General features: G+C 42.8%; 1 protein-coding gene across 6 annotated transcripts in view; it reads left to right on the forward strand.

The window, feature by feature from the left end:
- Nucleotides 1–3,127: 3,127 nt before the first annotated feature.
- The window catches only part of SH3RF2 (SH3 domain containing ring finger 2), a 127,199-nt gene continuing 114,162 nt past the window's right edge, over nucleotides 3,128–16,164 (forward strand). For 2 of the 6 annotated variants that reach the window (XM_004042754.5, XM_063706847.1), the window contains exons 1-2: nucleotides 3,128–3,263; nucleotides 4,415–4,898. In XM_004042754.5, coding sequence (XP_004042802.3) covers nucleotides 4,521–4,898 — 378 coding nt within the window. In that variant the 5' untranslated portion in view covers nucleotides 3,128–3,263; nucleotides 4,415–4,520. Of the gene's footprint in view, nucleotides 3,264–4,411; nucleotides 4,899–16,164 lie in introns of all 6 variants that reach the window. The other 4 variants (XM_055387298.2, XM_019028373.4, XM_055387296.2 and 1 more) reach the window with 3 other exon arrangements.

Consider the following 16,164-nt stretch of genomic DNA (forward strand, 5'->3'; position numbering starts at 1 on the left):
CATAGTTCACCTTTTTGTTTGTTTTTAAAGACTACATGTTCATCTGATTTGATGCCAAGGTAGTATTTGGGTAAGCCAGAACAAATCCCCATTTAAAACTCTCGCCCTTCTTTAAAAGTTTCAAGACATTTTCTCTTCAAGACTAACCTCATGTGGGTGGTGTTGGGGACCACCTACAGGGTGTCTTTTGAGAGGTGCTGAAAGACCACCCCTCGCTTCAGTGTACCTTTTCTCTGTCCTCCATTAGAACCTAAAATTCTACCATCACGATTCTATTTGGCTGGATTTTCAATTGCCAGATTTGCTACAAGAGTAACCCACTGGATCTAGTCTGCCTTCCTGGGACTGAGCTGGTTTGACTGCATTTTCTCAGGGATGGGAAGGTTTGAAGCTTTTAAGACCACTGACCATACAGGGGTGTGGAGGGGCCATGAGATGGGTAGACTACAACCCAGAGGGGCCCAATCTCCTTTTCTGACATCAATATTTTGTCTTGGGTTCGCTCTGAGATCAGCTGGTGTGTACAATATGGGTATATGTGTAGACATGTGCAGATTTAAATAGTAAAGACACATGGGTGTACTTATGATATGTACATGACTTTATAAAATGAAAAGAAACACAGGCCCCGGGATTAGACCAACCTGAGTTCAGATCACAAGGTTTGTAACCCTGGGAAAGTTTACAGTATCTTACGGGGTGGTTGGGAGAATTCAATGAGATAATATGTTTAAAATCTTAGCATTGGTCAGTGGCATACAGCAAGTGCTCCATAGGTGTTACTATTATTAAGATTATGTATGTGTGCACCCTTACACAAGTGTATGCATGCATCTGCATATAGGTGCAGATATGAGTATGTAAGGGAGATAGAGTGTGTTTAAGAACAAGAGAAAGAATAATGAAAAATATCGCCAATCTCTGCAACAGGAGTTCCAGCATAGGAGTGGCCCTTTTTACGAAGTGAGACCACTGCAGGGCACAAAGGAAACTGACTCAGCTTTACTAAGTGGGAAACAGAGTAAGAGGACAGTAAACCTCAAGAGCTTCCTTAGTGGCACAGACTCAAGAGTAGAAATTAATAGAAGGAGACAGGCAAGCAGAATGGGATGTGATGTTATCAAAGCTCAAAAGTGACGTTAAAAAAGTAATAGTTGAAAGTGGTCTCTGAAATTGACCTACATCAAAATTAGGCCTCCATGCTCAGAAAATAGATAACCATCTGCTCCATCCTAAAGTTCTGGGCTGCACGCATGTTTGATGTTTTGGAACTAACATGAAAGAACGTGGAAAAACATGTAAACAATGTTTTCAGACCTCCTGGTCTCCTCTTAAGATTTTCCCATTGAGCTGTGTCTGAACACTCTCTGCATAATAAATAATTGTCATCCTTACGTCTAGAGAGAAGATATAGTAATAACAACAATTTTAAAAAGAACACCCAGTTTCTTTCTCTTTTTTTTTTTTTTTTTTTTTTGAAACGGAGTCTTAGTCGCCCAGGCTGGAGTGAAATGGCACAATCTCAGCTCACTGCAGCCTCCACCTCCCAGGTTCAAGTGATTCTTGTGCTTCAGCCTCCCAAGCACTCCCAGCCAACACACCCAGCTAATTTTTGTATTTTTAGTAGAGATCGGGCTTCACCATGTTGGCCAGGCTGGTCTCAAACTCCCGACCTCAAGCAATCCACCCACACCTCAGCCTTCCAAAGTGCTGGGATTACAGGCATGAGTCACCGCGCCTGGCCTCAAACACCTAGTTTCTAGTCCCAATTCTGCCCCTAACTCACTGGACAACTTCAAAGAATCCCTTGATCTTTCTGGGCACAGCTGCCTCATCTGTAAGAGAAAGTGAGTAGCCAGTTTTGGCCATTATCTTTTGACCTCTTGCCCTCTTAGGGGAGGCTTAGCTCCCTTGAACCACCTCTTCACCTCTTTTTTTTTTTGTTTTTTTGTCGCCCTGGCTGGAGTGCAGTGGCACGATCTCAGCTCACTACAGCCTCCGCCTCCCGGGTTCAAGCGATTCTCCTGCCTCAGCCTCCTGAGTAGCTGGGACTTCAGGTGCGCACCACCATGCCCAGCTAATTTTTGTATTTTTAGTAGAAATGAGGTTTCACCATGTTGGCCAGGATGGTCTTGATCTCCTGACCTTGTGATCTGCCCACGTCGGCCTCCCAAAGTGTTGGGATTACAGGCATGAGCCACTGCGCCTGGCCAGCCTCTTAAAGTTATATCACTCCATGACATTGTTAAGAGCACAGCCCACTTGCCTTCTGCTAGCTGTGACTCCCGAGATGAGTTATTTATCCTCTCTGTGTCTCAAGTTCCCTCATCTGCAAAATGAAAGTAAAGAATAATTTAGTGTCTCCTTGGGTTGTTAAGGGGTTAAAGGGCTAACACAGGTAAGGTATTTAGAACAGTGGTTGACACAGATAAGGACTACCCTGGCATTAAGTAAGATTGTTATTATTCACTTAATCGGATACCTTTGTAATTTTACATGAAATGTATTATCGATAAATCAAAAAATAGAAATATAGGCATAATCTGAGGATATGAAAAGACTACAGTGGAAAACAGGCAGGAGGAGAGCTTGGAGGCCACTGCTTGTCCTTTTTTGAAAAATCTTCTCTGTGCTTTGATTTTTCACGTATGTGTATATACGCGACACTAGTTTTTTAATTTAAACAGATTGAGCAAAAAGATCACTAAAGTCCCTCTTATCTCTAAATTCAGAGATTGACTATGATTTTCAAAGAGCAATATTTTCTAGGTGTCCGACTTATCCTTGTTTTCATAGCTTGACCATTTTTACTTTTGACCTTCCCAGGAAATCCTTATAAAGATTTAAAATAAACACAATCACTTTGGTATGTTTATAATGGAGCAGGTTCTGACTCCTTGGATACTACAGAAAACGGGAAAGGTGAAAATATGAACTTTGTAAATACTTGGCCTTAGGGACTGGCTTATATTTTACCTCTTACAATCTTTTCCCAGAAACAATTCAGTAAACTGAAGGAAAGATCATAAAGTTAACAATTGCAACAACAAAAGCGTGGTAAGTAGGCAGCGCCCTGGTAGTGAAAGCGTTAACAGGGCTGGGTAAGGCGATCCCTTGAAATGAGTAAGACTGAGTGGTTAAAGTTTTCAAAGCGGTGGCAGCAGCGGCGCTTGGAGGAAAGGAAGCCGGTTGGAGGGCGCAGCGCACCCCTGCTGCGCGGAGGAGGGGGCTGAGCTGAACACAGCAGAAGTTACACGCACAAGGTTAGTGGCCCCCACACGCCTCCCCAGCCCGCCGCCGCGCTGACATCTTTGGAGAGGAGGCTTAGGAAGGCGAGGCGCCATCGGTCATTCTCGCGTCGTGTCTGTCCTGCTTACTAGTCGCTAGTGGGGCCACTGGCCTTCTCGCCAAACCTCTGGGCTCGGTGCTTACCGAAGCCCTGGCACTTGTGAGGGACAGCTGACTTCTTCCAGACTTTTCTAAACTGGAGGCTTCTTTTCATACATCCAAAAGGAAACTTGTTTCTGGAACAAGTACTGTTTTCAGAGCACACACACACACACACACACACACACACACACACACACGACCCCTACCTGTATATGCTGCCCCAGTACGGTTTTTACAGGTCGTGACCACAATCCAGAATTCCTATCTGCTTCATTTGAAATTGAGAACAATGTCAAAGTAACTAAACAGGCTGCACTACTTTACCTTGTGGGAGGAATATTGTCTCTGAGCCTAAGGTAATCGGGATGAGGAGAGAAAAAAAAAAGATGAAAAAAGAAAAGAAACAAAGCTTCCAAGCACCCTGACCTGTGGTTAAGGCAAAACAATTTTTGGAAATGGGTTTCTAGTGGAAATTTTTCTTGTACATTGCTAGAATCATGTGGGAAGGTATATTGTGAAGGAAATAATTCTACATCTGCATGAGATTCAGATAAACTTACCCACCTAAACTAATCTGCATGTGGTGCAGATAATAGATACACTTAGATTTAGGGGAAGGAGGAGGAGCAGATAGCTTCACAGAAATTGCGTTCGGAGGGGGCTTTGTTGTAAGAATTGAGACTGTCCAGGAGCTTTCCCCGGGCAGGGGGTAAATGACCTCTTCCCGCCCTGGCTGGTAGAGAGGGGTTGGGGGGCCACTTCAGCAGGCCAGTTTATTTCCCTGCTCTCCTGTCCACATAGGCAATAAGCAGTCAGTCTTGTGCTGAATGTTCCCTCTGATCCTCACAGCAAGCACGAGTTGAGTCTTATACCTGCTAGCATTGAATCAGAATGAGTCATTTGAAACTTGGGTGCCGGAACAAAGTACTTGCAAACTGCCTTATGAGACACTGCCTCAATGTAGGTGGGATATACCTCTCGGAGCAGTCACATTTTTTTTCTCTCCTCTCCCTCCTTCAAGCAGGCAAAAATTCTGACGTTCTCAAGAGACCAGCTCTGCCCCCGTGGCTCAACTGACCCTACCATGTGGACGCTGCTCCTCCAGGTGGGAACTGGAGTTTTGAAATAAAATGGATGATTTGACGTTACTTGATCTTCTGGAGTGCCCTGTGTGCTTTGAGAAGCTCGATGTCACAGCCAAAGTCCTCCCTTGCCAGCACACCTTCTGCAAACCATGTCTACAGAGGGTTTTCAAGGCCCACAAAGAGCTGCGGTGCCCCGAATGCAGGACGCCTGTGTTTTCCAACATTGAGGCGCTGCCGGCCAACCTGCTGCTCGTGCGCCTTCTGGATGGAGTGCGCTCAGGGCAGAGCTCCGGGAGAGGGGGCTCCTTCCGCAGGCCTGGCACGATGACCTTGCAGGATGGCAGGAAAAGCAGGACCAACCCCAGACGTCTGCAGGCCAGTCCTTTCCGGCTAGTGCCTAATGTCAGAATCCACATGGATGGGGTAAGAGAGATCTTATTTGCTAATATCATGTCCACGTAGAGGTTGGATTTGTGTATACAAGGAGCTAGAGATTATCTTCTTTTAGTTACATTCCAGAGTGCTGCTGGTGGTTTCCCAGTGATACGTTTCTGTGGGCAGTGATCATTTTACTCAAATACAATGAAAACCTGAGCCTATCTAATCCCTCTAAGAATTCTCTTTAGAACTATTAAAGCTTCCTAGGTTCTCCTTTCCTCTCGTCCAGAAAGTAGTAGAACAAGGAAAGCCTTTTAGATTATATTTTTGGTGTTTCACTTCTGCTGTTCTGAGGCCAAACTAGTGCCTGGGAAATGCACGGAGGGTGGGGTAAAACAAAAGAGAGAAAACAAATCCAACTGCTTGTTGCTTTTGAGATCTCTCAGAAATTTCCAAATGTCAGGTTTTGTTTGAATTTTACCCAAATCCATCTTCCCACCCCTAGTCATAAAGTGCTATTATGGCAATACTCATTCATAATCTGTTCCAAGCTATCAAGATACTTGACGCGGGAGATAGTGCAGGAGGGAAGCATCTATGTGGGTGGACTGATTGATAGCAAAGGCTGGGCAGTGAAGTACTTCAGCTGTGTATAGGAGCTCTGCAGATGTGTCTCATTTTGCAAAATGAGTGAAATACAGAGAAGATACACAGCAGGGGCTGCAATTAAAAAACCAAACAGACCCAGTTAAGCCTCACAGGAGATTAATGCTTTTCATGTTTGGATAATGGGAATCGCTCTGTCCAGCGCTGAAAGCACACCCCGAGGACTTCATCTGACCTGGCTATGAACCTTGTTGTGGGATAATGTGTAAGGGCACATCTGGAAAGAAGGACATGGTCGTTGTGAGTCCAGCAGAATTATTTGCACTGTCACCCCTGGAGTCAGTGTAACAAAGTGGACACGGAAAGCTGTGGCTTGGGCCATTGGCATACTTAGAAAATCAAAGCTACATTCCTTGAAGTCTTACCTAGAGCAAGCGTTAGAGTCTAAATGCTGGCAGCAGTGTCCCACATCTCCCTGCTCTGAAGAGGAATAACGTGTGGGAGGGTCTTGCAGGACTGCTTCCTTACTCAGGAGTGAGGAGTGGCTTGTGATACGCATTTGGAACAACTTTCCGAAATTTTCCTTCTAAGAGCTACCACTTCCTGGGTTCACTGCATCTTTAAACCACCCATGGGGCACGTGTAAACATTCAACAATGAGGGTGGGAAGAAGCAGGACATTTTTTCACTGTACACTCTTGATTTCTTCACTGTAGGCTTTTTATTGCCATTGTGCTTGTAAGTGAACACATTCCAGAAAAGGGTTTGGAACTCTTTTTAAGTCCATCCACTACCCCTGGTCTAGTCATCAATCAGAATCCACAGGTCTGGAAATGGCAGAGTAGGGGTGGGGAAGCAAATTGTTCTCAAACATGCCTTGTTTGTAGAGAAAAGAGCTCTATCTCTGGGTCAGCAAATCCCCCTTGAATTCCTAAGACCTAGCAACCTCTTCCCTTCCCCACCTTGCAGAAGTCTGACCTGCCTTTCAGTGGAGTATCATCACTTACTCAGGAAACGGTGTCACACTGGGAGGAGGCAGTTCCCTTATCAGCTTGGAATATTTTTGTTGTGGTTTACATCTTTCTCAATGTGACTATGTTGCAAAGGACAGGTAGCGATGAATGGATCCACAGCTACCAAGTTTTTGAACTATAGAGGATTCCCAGGGCCCTTCTGGCGCAGGGAATTGAGGTGAGAGCTGGTTGTACACAAGAGACAGCCATTAAGACACTGGGTCTCTCTGGAATTCTTTTGCAGGGACTTATAACATCAGACTATCGTCTGTGCCCACCCTCCAAGCTGCTCTGGACCAAGTTCTGTCGTGGGGCTGAAACTCAAGGGCTCCTGTGTTCAGGCAGGACCTGGGCTAGAAAGATGCTCTGCAAGAGAGCAGAGCTGGCACCCCCACTTCCCAATTCCTTTATGTCCTAACTATCCTTTCTTGAAGTGACTCCTCTCATCCCTTTTGCCTTCCTCAATGGGGATATGAACAAACCTATTTCTGGATGTCAATATGGCTGCTGTTCTGCAATGTGCCTCTGCTCCCAAAAATATTACCTATCTTTTTTGCAACCGTGAAAGCAACCATGCATCCCACAGTTAAGAGAACTGAGGGTCGTCTGGATGCCACAGTCTGTTCAGAGAGTCAGAGGAATGGACTTACATCCTTGGTCAAATCCTCCTGAGTTCCTTGCCCTCTCTGCCACAGTTCAGCCAATCTAGTCAAAAGCTACTTGCTACCCACCTTCCTCCAGGATAGCGTGAAAATTATCTTTGCAACATACTTTTACTGCCTTAGAAAACATCTGCTATGTAAATGCAAAGCATCATCATTAAGATTCATTTAGACATGCTGTATGACTTTGGGCAAGCCACTTATGTTTGCTGGGTCTCAATTTAAAATTCTGTAAAATGGGAAGATGTCTTTTATAAAAACAGACAGCTACTGTGAGGTTTAACTAATTAGTATCTCCAAAACACTTTGAGAGCCTTAGATGAAAGACATTTGGAAGATCATTATCACAGTGAACATTATTATTGACTGTTTATTGTGCCCTGCCACACATGAGGCATGCTACAAAATGTAGAAGGAGTTACAGCCCTTGCAGGAGAGTGTAATAGGTATTATTATTGAACTTGATTCTATGATGAGCTCAGGCCAGGATAATACTAAGTATAAAGTACTCCACTCAGAGAGCATAAATAACCTGTTGTCACAGGGCACCATTTTGTAAAACACCTCTTTCAAAGGACTTGCCGATAACCTGGCACCCTGAAAGAGTTCGTTTAACTTTCTGTCCATGAGCTTTTGAAGCCCAAAGTCTGTTCTGCTCACCTAGACTCCTCTAAAAAACAAGCTCATCAAGCTCTTTTTGTTGGCTCAAAGAGGCCTGATGCATCCTGTGCCAACCAGTGTTCTAGGGTGGAACCAATAGTCACACCTCATGGTGCCAGCCCATAGAGAGAAAAAAATTGCCTATTGTGCCTACATGTCTAAAACCCTCCCTAGATGATTGTGTAAAAAGAAAACTTGAGAAACAGCTGTAGGTTTCTGCAGTGTGCATTTATTTCAAACCAACAGGCAAGATCACCAGACTCCTCCAGGAAGAGGTCCTGGTGGTGCAAATTCCACTGGTTCTTCTTATTCCTTCCCTAATACAGTTAAAGCAAAGGAACTTGGCAAGCCTTCAAAAGGATTGTAGGTTCCTGAATAGCTGATCTCTCTTCTTCCTCATTCTGCTACACTTTAGTAATATTTCTGATTTAGGATAGGTGGTAAAGCAGAGAAGTTATGAATCTGTGGACTTGGGTTTGAGAAATACCCAAATTCAAATCCTGACTCTGCCCCTCAACAGTTGTGCACTTTGGGTGAGTCACTTAAACCTCAGGTCCTCCAATTCCCCATCTGTAAATTGGAGATAATGGTAGAACCTACCTCAGAGGGTTGTTGTGAGAAATAAGTGAGATGATTCATGTCACTTAGCTCTTAGCACAGAGACTGGCTCATATTAAGTGCTCAGTAAATGTTAGCTGTGGTTGTTGTTGAAGTGACTCAATACTTTCTACTCTAAATTACACACACTCTTTCAGCCCCTTATTAAGCAAGTGCCATCCAGAGACGGTCCTTGGTACCCTGATTTTTGCATTGTTTTGTTTGCCTCCACATGATCCGTGGCCATGATTCAGATGTGTGATTCTTCCCAGCATGTGCTGGCTTCGCAGCTCACTTCCAGAACCCTTAAGGCACTATGATCCATTCTAGGAGAAAACTCCCTAACTAACTTCACTTTCCCCAAACAGCACCTTCAAAGGAAAACCATACACAGGGCAAGAACCTGGTCTACTTCCTCCGCATCACCAATTCTTCATTAACATTTTTATCTTTCGTTTTTTCCTGCTTCTCACTCTATTCCCCAACACAAATGTTGCCATGGGTTCTGTAGGGATGGACTTCCTCCCTACATTGCTAGCATCATGCCAATCACACACATTTCTGTCTTACTTGCCCCTTATCAGCAAGAACACACCTGCCACCTCCAGCACACAGACCAGGTGGCTTTGTCCTAGAAACTTTTCAGCTGGTGTTGCAAGCAACTGATGGGGAAAAAAAATGAGGTCGGAAAACACATCAGGGAATGAGGATGGGTAGAAACCAGAAGGTGGACCAGCCCCTTTCCTGAGTCTCAGAGGTTGTGTCCTGTAATAGAGCTGTGATATAGACAGTGGGGTTTTTGCTAAATTTGCAAGGGGATTAAAATCATCCCAGGCCCCTGAAAACAGCAGATAGGTGCCATCTGGGACAGCAAGGACCATATGTAGCAGGTGGAGGAAGACATAAAAGTGGGGGCTAAGGTTGAGAAGTCAAGAGACCCAGATGGTTCTCCAGCTTTACACACATTTACAAACATTTTTAATAACCACATGGCCCCACACTGGCACTGCCTTCAGTCTCTCTCAGTGCACCTCTTTTCTAGTTAGTCTCCTCTCTTTTATTGCTTACTGTAGCATTTAAGGATTTATGGTGAAGTGGGCTGTATTTGTGCCAGGATTCAATTGTTTGTTAGCTGTGTGGCCTTAGGCAAGTCACTTAACCTCTCTGATCCTCAGTTTCTAGACTTATATAATGGGAATAATAAAGGCATACTTATATCATGCAGCTATTGTGAGATTAAAATGATTAAAATGAGATTAAAATTATATACATATATATAATATATATAAAGAGCTTAGCACAAGTGCCTGGCATATAACAGAAGCTAATAAATGTTAGCAACAGTAAATAACAAAAGAGTAACAATGGAAGAGAAAGTCAGCTGGCACTAGAGTTCTTTCCACACACACAGAAACATGCAGGGATCCCCATTTAAAAAAAAAAAAAAGGAACCAAAGAGTACTGCAAAAGGAAAGGGAGTTCTCAAAAAGACAAAACTGTAGTGATGAGAAATAGGTCAGTGGTAGCCAGGGGTTATGGACTGGGGGAGGATGGGACCAAAAAGGGGCAGAATGAGGTGATAGAACTGTTACATATCCTGATTGTGGTAGTAATTAAATGAAACTATGTATGTGTTAAAATTTATAGAAATAAATGCCAAGAGAAAAAAGTCGATTTTACTGTATGACAATATTTTAAGAAAGGAAAATAAGTTCTTGCACATTTCTTTTAGTCTCTGCCTGATATTCACCTGACCCACTCTGATTTCCTTTCATTTCTATGTGTATTGGATCAATGCTATTTCTGAGAAAAACTTCACTATCACTTAAGCGATCAGAGTAATTCCTGCAGTGAGCTCCTCCGTGTTGTAGACAGCCATTCCATTACCTACTTCAGTTTTTTGTTTTTGTTTTTGTTTTGTCAGTTAAAGGTGTCTGACCAAGCAGTGGACAAACCCAATAAACAGCTCACTCCCCACAGGATGGCCTAAGCTCTGAGGCAATGGGTGGGGCATAAGGTTTTTCTTACTCAACCTCAATTATCTGCCGTGTGCATTAGGGACATGTTACCTAAGGGATTAGCCAATATATATTTTTGTGTTGTTTCATTTCCCCTTAGGAAAAGTTGCCTGCCCACCTGTCCGTTCATACTATAAAAAGACTCAGGAGAGAAGAAAAGTTCCTATTCAGCCCTTGACTCTTGAAAAGCATCCTCATCTGTCCCATTGCCAGCACTGTTACATCACTTTGGCTTAGCTGGGACCAGCTCAGATATAGGTTGTGCAGCCCTAATTTGAAAATCTGACATCCAAAATGCTCCAAAATCCAACACTTTTTGAGTGCTGACATGAGGCTCAAAGGAAGTGTTCATCAAAGCATTTTGAATTTCAGATTTTAGATTTTTCAATTTGGGATGCTCAACTAGTATGTATTCTGCAAATATTCTAAAATCCAAAAAAAAATCTGAAATCTGAAACTCTTCTGGTCCCAAGGGATACTCAACCTGGACAACTTTACTCAATTTCTTTTCCCCATTTTTTTTTTTTTAATTATGCTTTAGAGACAGGGTCTCATTCCGTCACAGTGCAGTGCAGTGCAGTGGCCCAATTATAGCTTGCTGCAGCCTCGAACTCCCGGGCTCAAGCAATCCTCCTGCCTCGACTTCCTGAGCAGCTACAACTACAGGCACACACCACACCTGACTCTCCCTTTCTTTCTCCTTCTATTTATTCATGCTTGTACTTTAGACCAGCCTTTCACATGGTGAATTCTGTAATGGGTGTGCCACAAAGTGCCAGGGTCAAATGAACCTGAGATTAAAGTAAAACTAAACATTTTCCCTTTGCTGCAGGACTTTCTGCACATTTTAGCATGCTAATGAATTGTAAATTTCTAAGTGAGAGCCTAATAAGAAACATTTCCCAAATTTCTATGGCACTGACACCCCTTTCTTCTCCCTTTTCTTGTATTAGCCTCTTAGTAATATTAATTGTCCATGGAACAAAATTTGAGAAACGCTGTCTCAGAGTTCACATGCTCAGTCATAATGCAAAAGATATTTTTAGGAAACTGTTGGAAACTCACTATTGCCACCCTCTGCAGTATTTATTTAGTTCCTACCAGTTTTCAGCTTATAGGCACTATGGTAACCTGCACAGCAAAGCAAAGATTCTCACCTCCTCAGTGCAGAAACCAGTCAAGACTAATTGGTAAACCAACTAGTCAGTATACCTGTATACAAACATACATATATAGAGACATACATGTATCAAAATTAGGGATATTGATATTGATTTTAAGGTATTCATTATAAGATGTATTGTCTATTTAGTTATAGTTCTTAGAGGGAAAGAGAAACACTACTATGTTACATGCTCACTGTAGGATGCATCCAATTTTAGAAATGTTAAGATGTGAAAAAAGAAGTGTCTTACCAAAGAGTACATACTGTCTTATTCCACTTATGTAAAATTGTAGAAAAGACAAAACCATAAACTATAGTGATTTTTTGGATAATGAAAATGTTTTATGCAATGGTATATAGTTGTACCAAAACATCAAAGTAGACACTTAAACTGGGTACATTTTTGTATGTAAATTATAACCCAATAAACTTGATTAAGACAAAGAATTCTTAGACTCAAGAAATGACGGTTTATGAAAATATCAGGTGGCAAGGCAATTCAGTCTGAACAAAATGAAGCTTGATTGATAAAAAGAAACTTCCTAGAAAAACAAAAAGATGTTTTAAAAGTCAGGAAGTGTATGGTCAAGGGAAGAAAAGGCAGGGTCTGTTCTGGGCATGTGGACCTAGAAAAGGCAGGATAGGGCAGGGATATCTTGAACGAGAATTGAAGCTGAAAGAGAAGGGAAGGAAACAGATAGAGGAGAGGCAGAGTGACTAGATACTTGCCTTCCTATCAGGGTGACTAGATACCACCAGGAAGACGCATGTCAAGCATTCTCTGTAATAAAGTCTCTCCAGCAGCCCTCATGCCAGACTTGTTGCCTGCCATTGTGAGGACTATCAGCTGTATCTACAGCAACTTCTTGGATTCAGTGCAGCCAAACAAGAAGTTATCCCTACTCCAAGCAGGTGACCGAGCTTACTGGGTAACTGAGGAGCAGTCTCCATGTCCTTGGCAGACAAAGCCAGTCTTTTCCACTGAAATGGTCAGGTTACCTGAAACCCCTAGCACACATGAACACCAGCAAGAACATCCAAAGCAAGTGATATAACATGAGCAGGGAAAGATAAATCTGTTCACCATGAGCTGCTTCCTGCATCTGGGGCCTGTGCCAGTCCCCAGGGTCACACTGCTCCAGATCCCCAGCTTAGAAGCCAGAGCATTCAACAAACTGTTCCTAAGTACCTGCTATGTACCAGGCTCTGTCTTGAAAGCTCACACCAGGGACACTCATGAGCTCAGACTCCAGGACTCAAATAGTAGCTGAGTTCATCTCAGATCTCTGTCATTTCTTCGATCTTTTTTCCGAGTACAAACAAAACAGGCAACTCATCTTATCTCTGAATACTGTGCTCAGAACACCCAGCCCACAGCTTGGCCCATATTAGGAATTTTTTTTAATGGAAGAGTAAATAAATAAACACAATCATGCCTGTGGTAGACCTCATGGGATCATGAAATAACTCCTCATTATGCAGAAATGAACCCTTTATGAATTGAGCCATTACAGAACTATTTGAGAAACAAGTGGCACGCTATATTAGGCATAAAGTCATGTGGTGACTGAAACATTCTTGCTGTGAATCACCTTATTAAATACCTTTTTGGGTGATGAACATCATTCTCGGGAAAATACAGTGGGCCAGCTTCAAGATCTCTTAGCTCATGAGTCGCTAACCCTAAGAAGATAGGCAGTGCCACTCTGCATATGACTAAACTCTTACATCATACACCACAAATTTCATGTGCTCTTTGATCTTGAGAGAAACACTTCATCTTAACTGACACTTAGTCATAGGGATACCAGTGGCAGAAAAGAAGAGGCTCTGAAAGAATTTGCCACTGAGTTTATGAGTTGAACTGACCTGGCCTCCAATATGAAGGGAAGACAGCGTTTCCAGTAGAAACATGGCCCCTGTACTTGTGCTGCCAAAGCCCTAATTTTATCAGTTTTTGCAACAATTATATTTTTTATTGTGGTAAAATACACATAACATAAAATCTACCATGTTAGCCTTTGCTAAGTGTTCAGTTCAGCAGCATTAAGTACATTGATCTTGTTATGCAAGCGTCACCACTATCCATCTTCAGAAGTTTTTCATCACCCCATACTGAAACTCTGTACCCATTGAGCAATAACTTCCCATTCTGTCCTCTCCCATATATAAATATATATATACTTAAAATAAAATTATATATATTTAAATTATTTCTGAATAATAGGAATAGGTATTTAGTATTATTTTTAAAATATGTATTCCAATTTTCTGCTGCTTCTGACCTTAGACATCTGACGATACAAGTAAACAAGATAATGTTTACTTAATGTTTACAAGATAATGCTGTCCATTCATGAGTACTGCCTGTGTGTTTCTGGGCAAGTTACTTAGTGACTCTGATCGTTGTTACTATGAAATAGAAATAGTAAGGCTCACCTCATATGGTTATTGGGAGGATTTAATGAGATGATGCCTATAAAGTGCTTAGCACAGGGCCTGGCACCAAATAAGCTCCCAGTATGATTAGCCATCTGCTTGTACTCCTCCACGTAGGTTTCTCTTTTCACATGCTATCATGCCCACCACAGTTGGACTGCTATTTCCCTGTGCTATAGACATGGGGATAATAAAAATCATGGCATCACTTGGAGGATATATCAAGATAATTCTTATAAGGCTCATAGCACAGGGCCTGACTCATAGTAAGCTCAGTGGCAATCAATGTCAGGCATTGTTATTATTAATATTTCCCAGGTCTCACTTGTTCAACAGACACATATAAGATGTCTTTGATGGGTAAAGTCCCTTTGCTTGGGCTCCAAAAGTGAGAGAGACAGGATCCATGTCCTCAATAGCTTGTGGTCTTTTATGTAAACCACATACTACTTAAAATATTACCAAATAGCTTGTGGTCTTTTATGTAAACCACATACCACTTAAACTTTATTTTCAAGTTATTTTAAGATTTATTAACTGCATCTTACTTATTATGCATGATGCAGTTATTAAATCTTAAAATAAAGGGTGTTCACATGTGTTACGAGAGCACAGATGAAGAACTGGTCAACTCTACAAACAGAGTACATGTATGGAGGACTTACTATGTGTCATTCACTGGGCTCTACCTACAGAATCTCATTTAACTCTACATACAACCCACTGAGAATGGTGCTACTGGTATCTCCACTTTATACAAGAGGTTTGTGTTCTGTAAGTGTAAATATTAATAAAACAAAATAGGAAAATATGATTACACATCAAAATTTATCATCCCTCTAGTTGTGGGAATGTTTAGGGAAGATTTTGAGGTTGTACTTTTTAAAACTAGGCATCAACAGAAACCCATGACACTGAGGACTGCAAACCTCAGAATGCATTGCAGGGCACGTAAGTTGGGTGGTGAGTCCTGGCCTCGTGGCCCCAACACCGCTCACTTTGGAAAATGTGCCTCTCAGGTGCCACTTGCATGCACAGCATAGAGGGACCAAGAGTAGATGTAACAGAACGTGGATCATTCACTGTCACCCTTTCCTGAAGGCCTATTAGGAAAACATTAGCCTGGAGACAGGAGACAGGAGAAATAAGGCAAATAATCCCACGGTGTCTGAAGAAGACCACCTAGCTGAGGGCATCAGACAAACTGCCAGTGTTAGAGAAGGCAGGAATAAAACTGTCCAGCTACTTGGGAAACTCGCCATGTGGCTGATGGCAACCCACCCTCAGGTACCAGTGTAGCCTCTGTTCCTCCGGAAGTCAGCCCTCTGTCCCAAACCCAGGTTGGTCTTAAGTTCCTCCGCAGGTTCCCAGAGTCTCCAGTGCTATCCTCCAGCCTCCACAGCATGTATCAGACTGTACAGTGCTGTCTGTTCATGTCTCTTTTCTACTAGACTGTAAGCTCCATGGGTAAGGAGGTGTCTTGTCCTCCTTTGTACCAAACACAGGGCCTGAAATGCAATCAGCATTCATTAAATACTTAATTATTGAATGCATAATGTTTGCCATATTGCAAGAAACTGCGGTTAGATTAGCCAGCCTCGTGGCTGAGCTCCTGGTATCTTCCCTTGAGGCTAAACGAAAGGAGACATATCAGCCATTTTGTCCCCAGGATCTCTTCCAGCCCCTGCCTTGCTGATGAGGGTGTTGCTTGACTTGAGGCCAGGTGTGTTAGGAACGACACGTAGGTGCTTGCAGGGGATTCGGAGGTAATTGGGAGGTGAAAAAAGAAGTCAAACCAGAATGCAGCCAGATACCAAGGAGAACACCAACTGACTGGCATGCCAAAGCCTTCTGAGCAGGTCGCCCTGGTTTTTGCAGAATTAAGAATGATATCGCTGTACACATTAAAGTATTTTAATTGGTTGCCAAGGCGATACAGCAGAATCACAGGGCACAGAGCAGGAATAGAACTCTGCAGGGCTGTGTTCAGGAAAGGTGTTCGTCTGTGATATTAACGAGCTGCCTGGATATGAGAAAGGCAAAGCGGCAGTAAATCTTATCTGGGACTTTTGCTTAATAAACAGGAATGGCAGAGAAATGGAGGGGCAGAAGAGAAAACTTCCCTTCCCAGCTCTCTGGAGAAGCAGGAGA

This window comes from Gorilla gorilla, chromosome 4 (assembly GCF_029281585.2).
Source record: "Gorilla gorilla gorilla isolate KB3781 chromosome 4, NHGRI_mGorGor1-v2.1_pri, whole genome shotgun sequence".
Classification (NCBI taxonomy): Eukaryota; Metazoa; Chordata; class Mammalia; order Primates; family Hominidae; genus Gorilla; species Gorilla gorilla.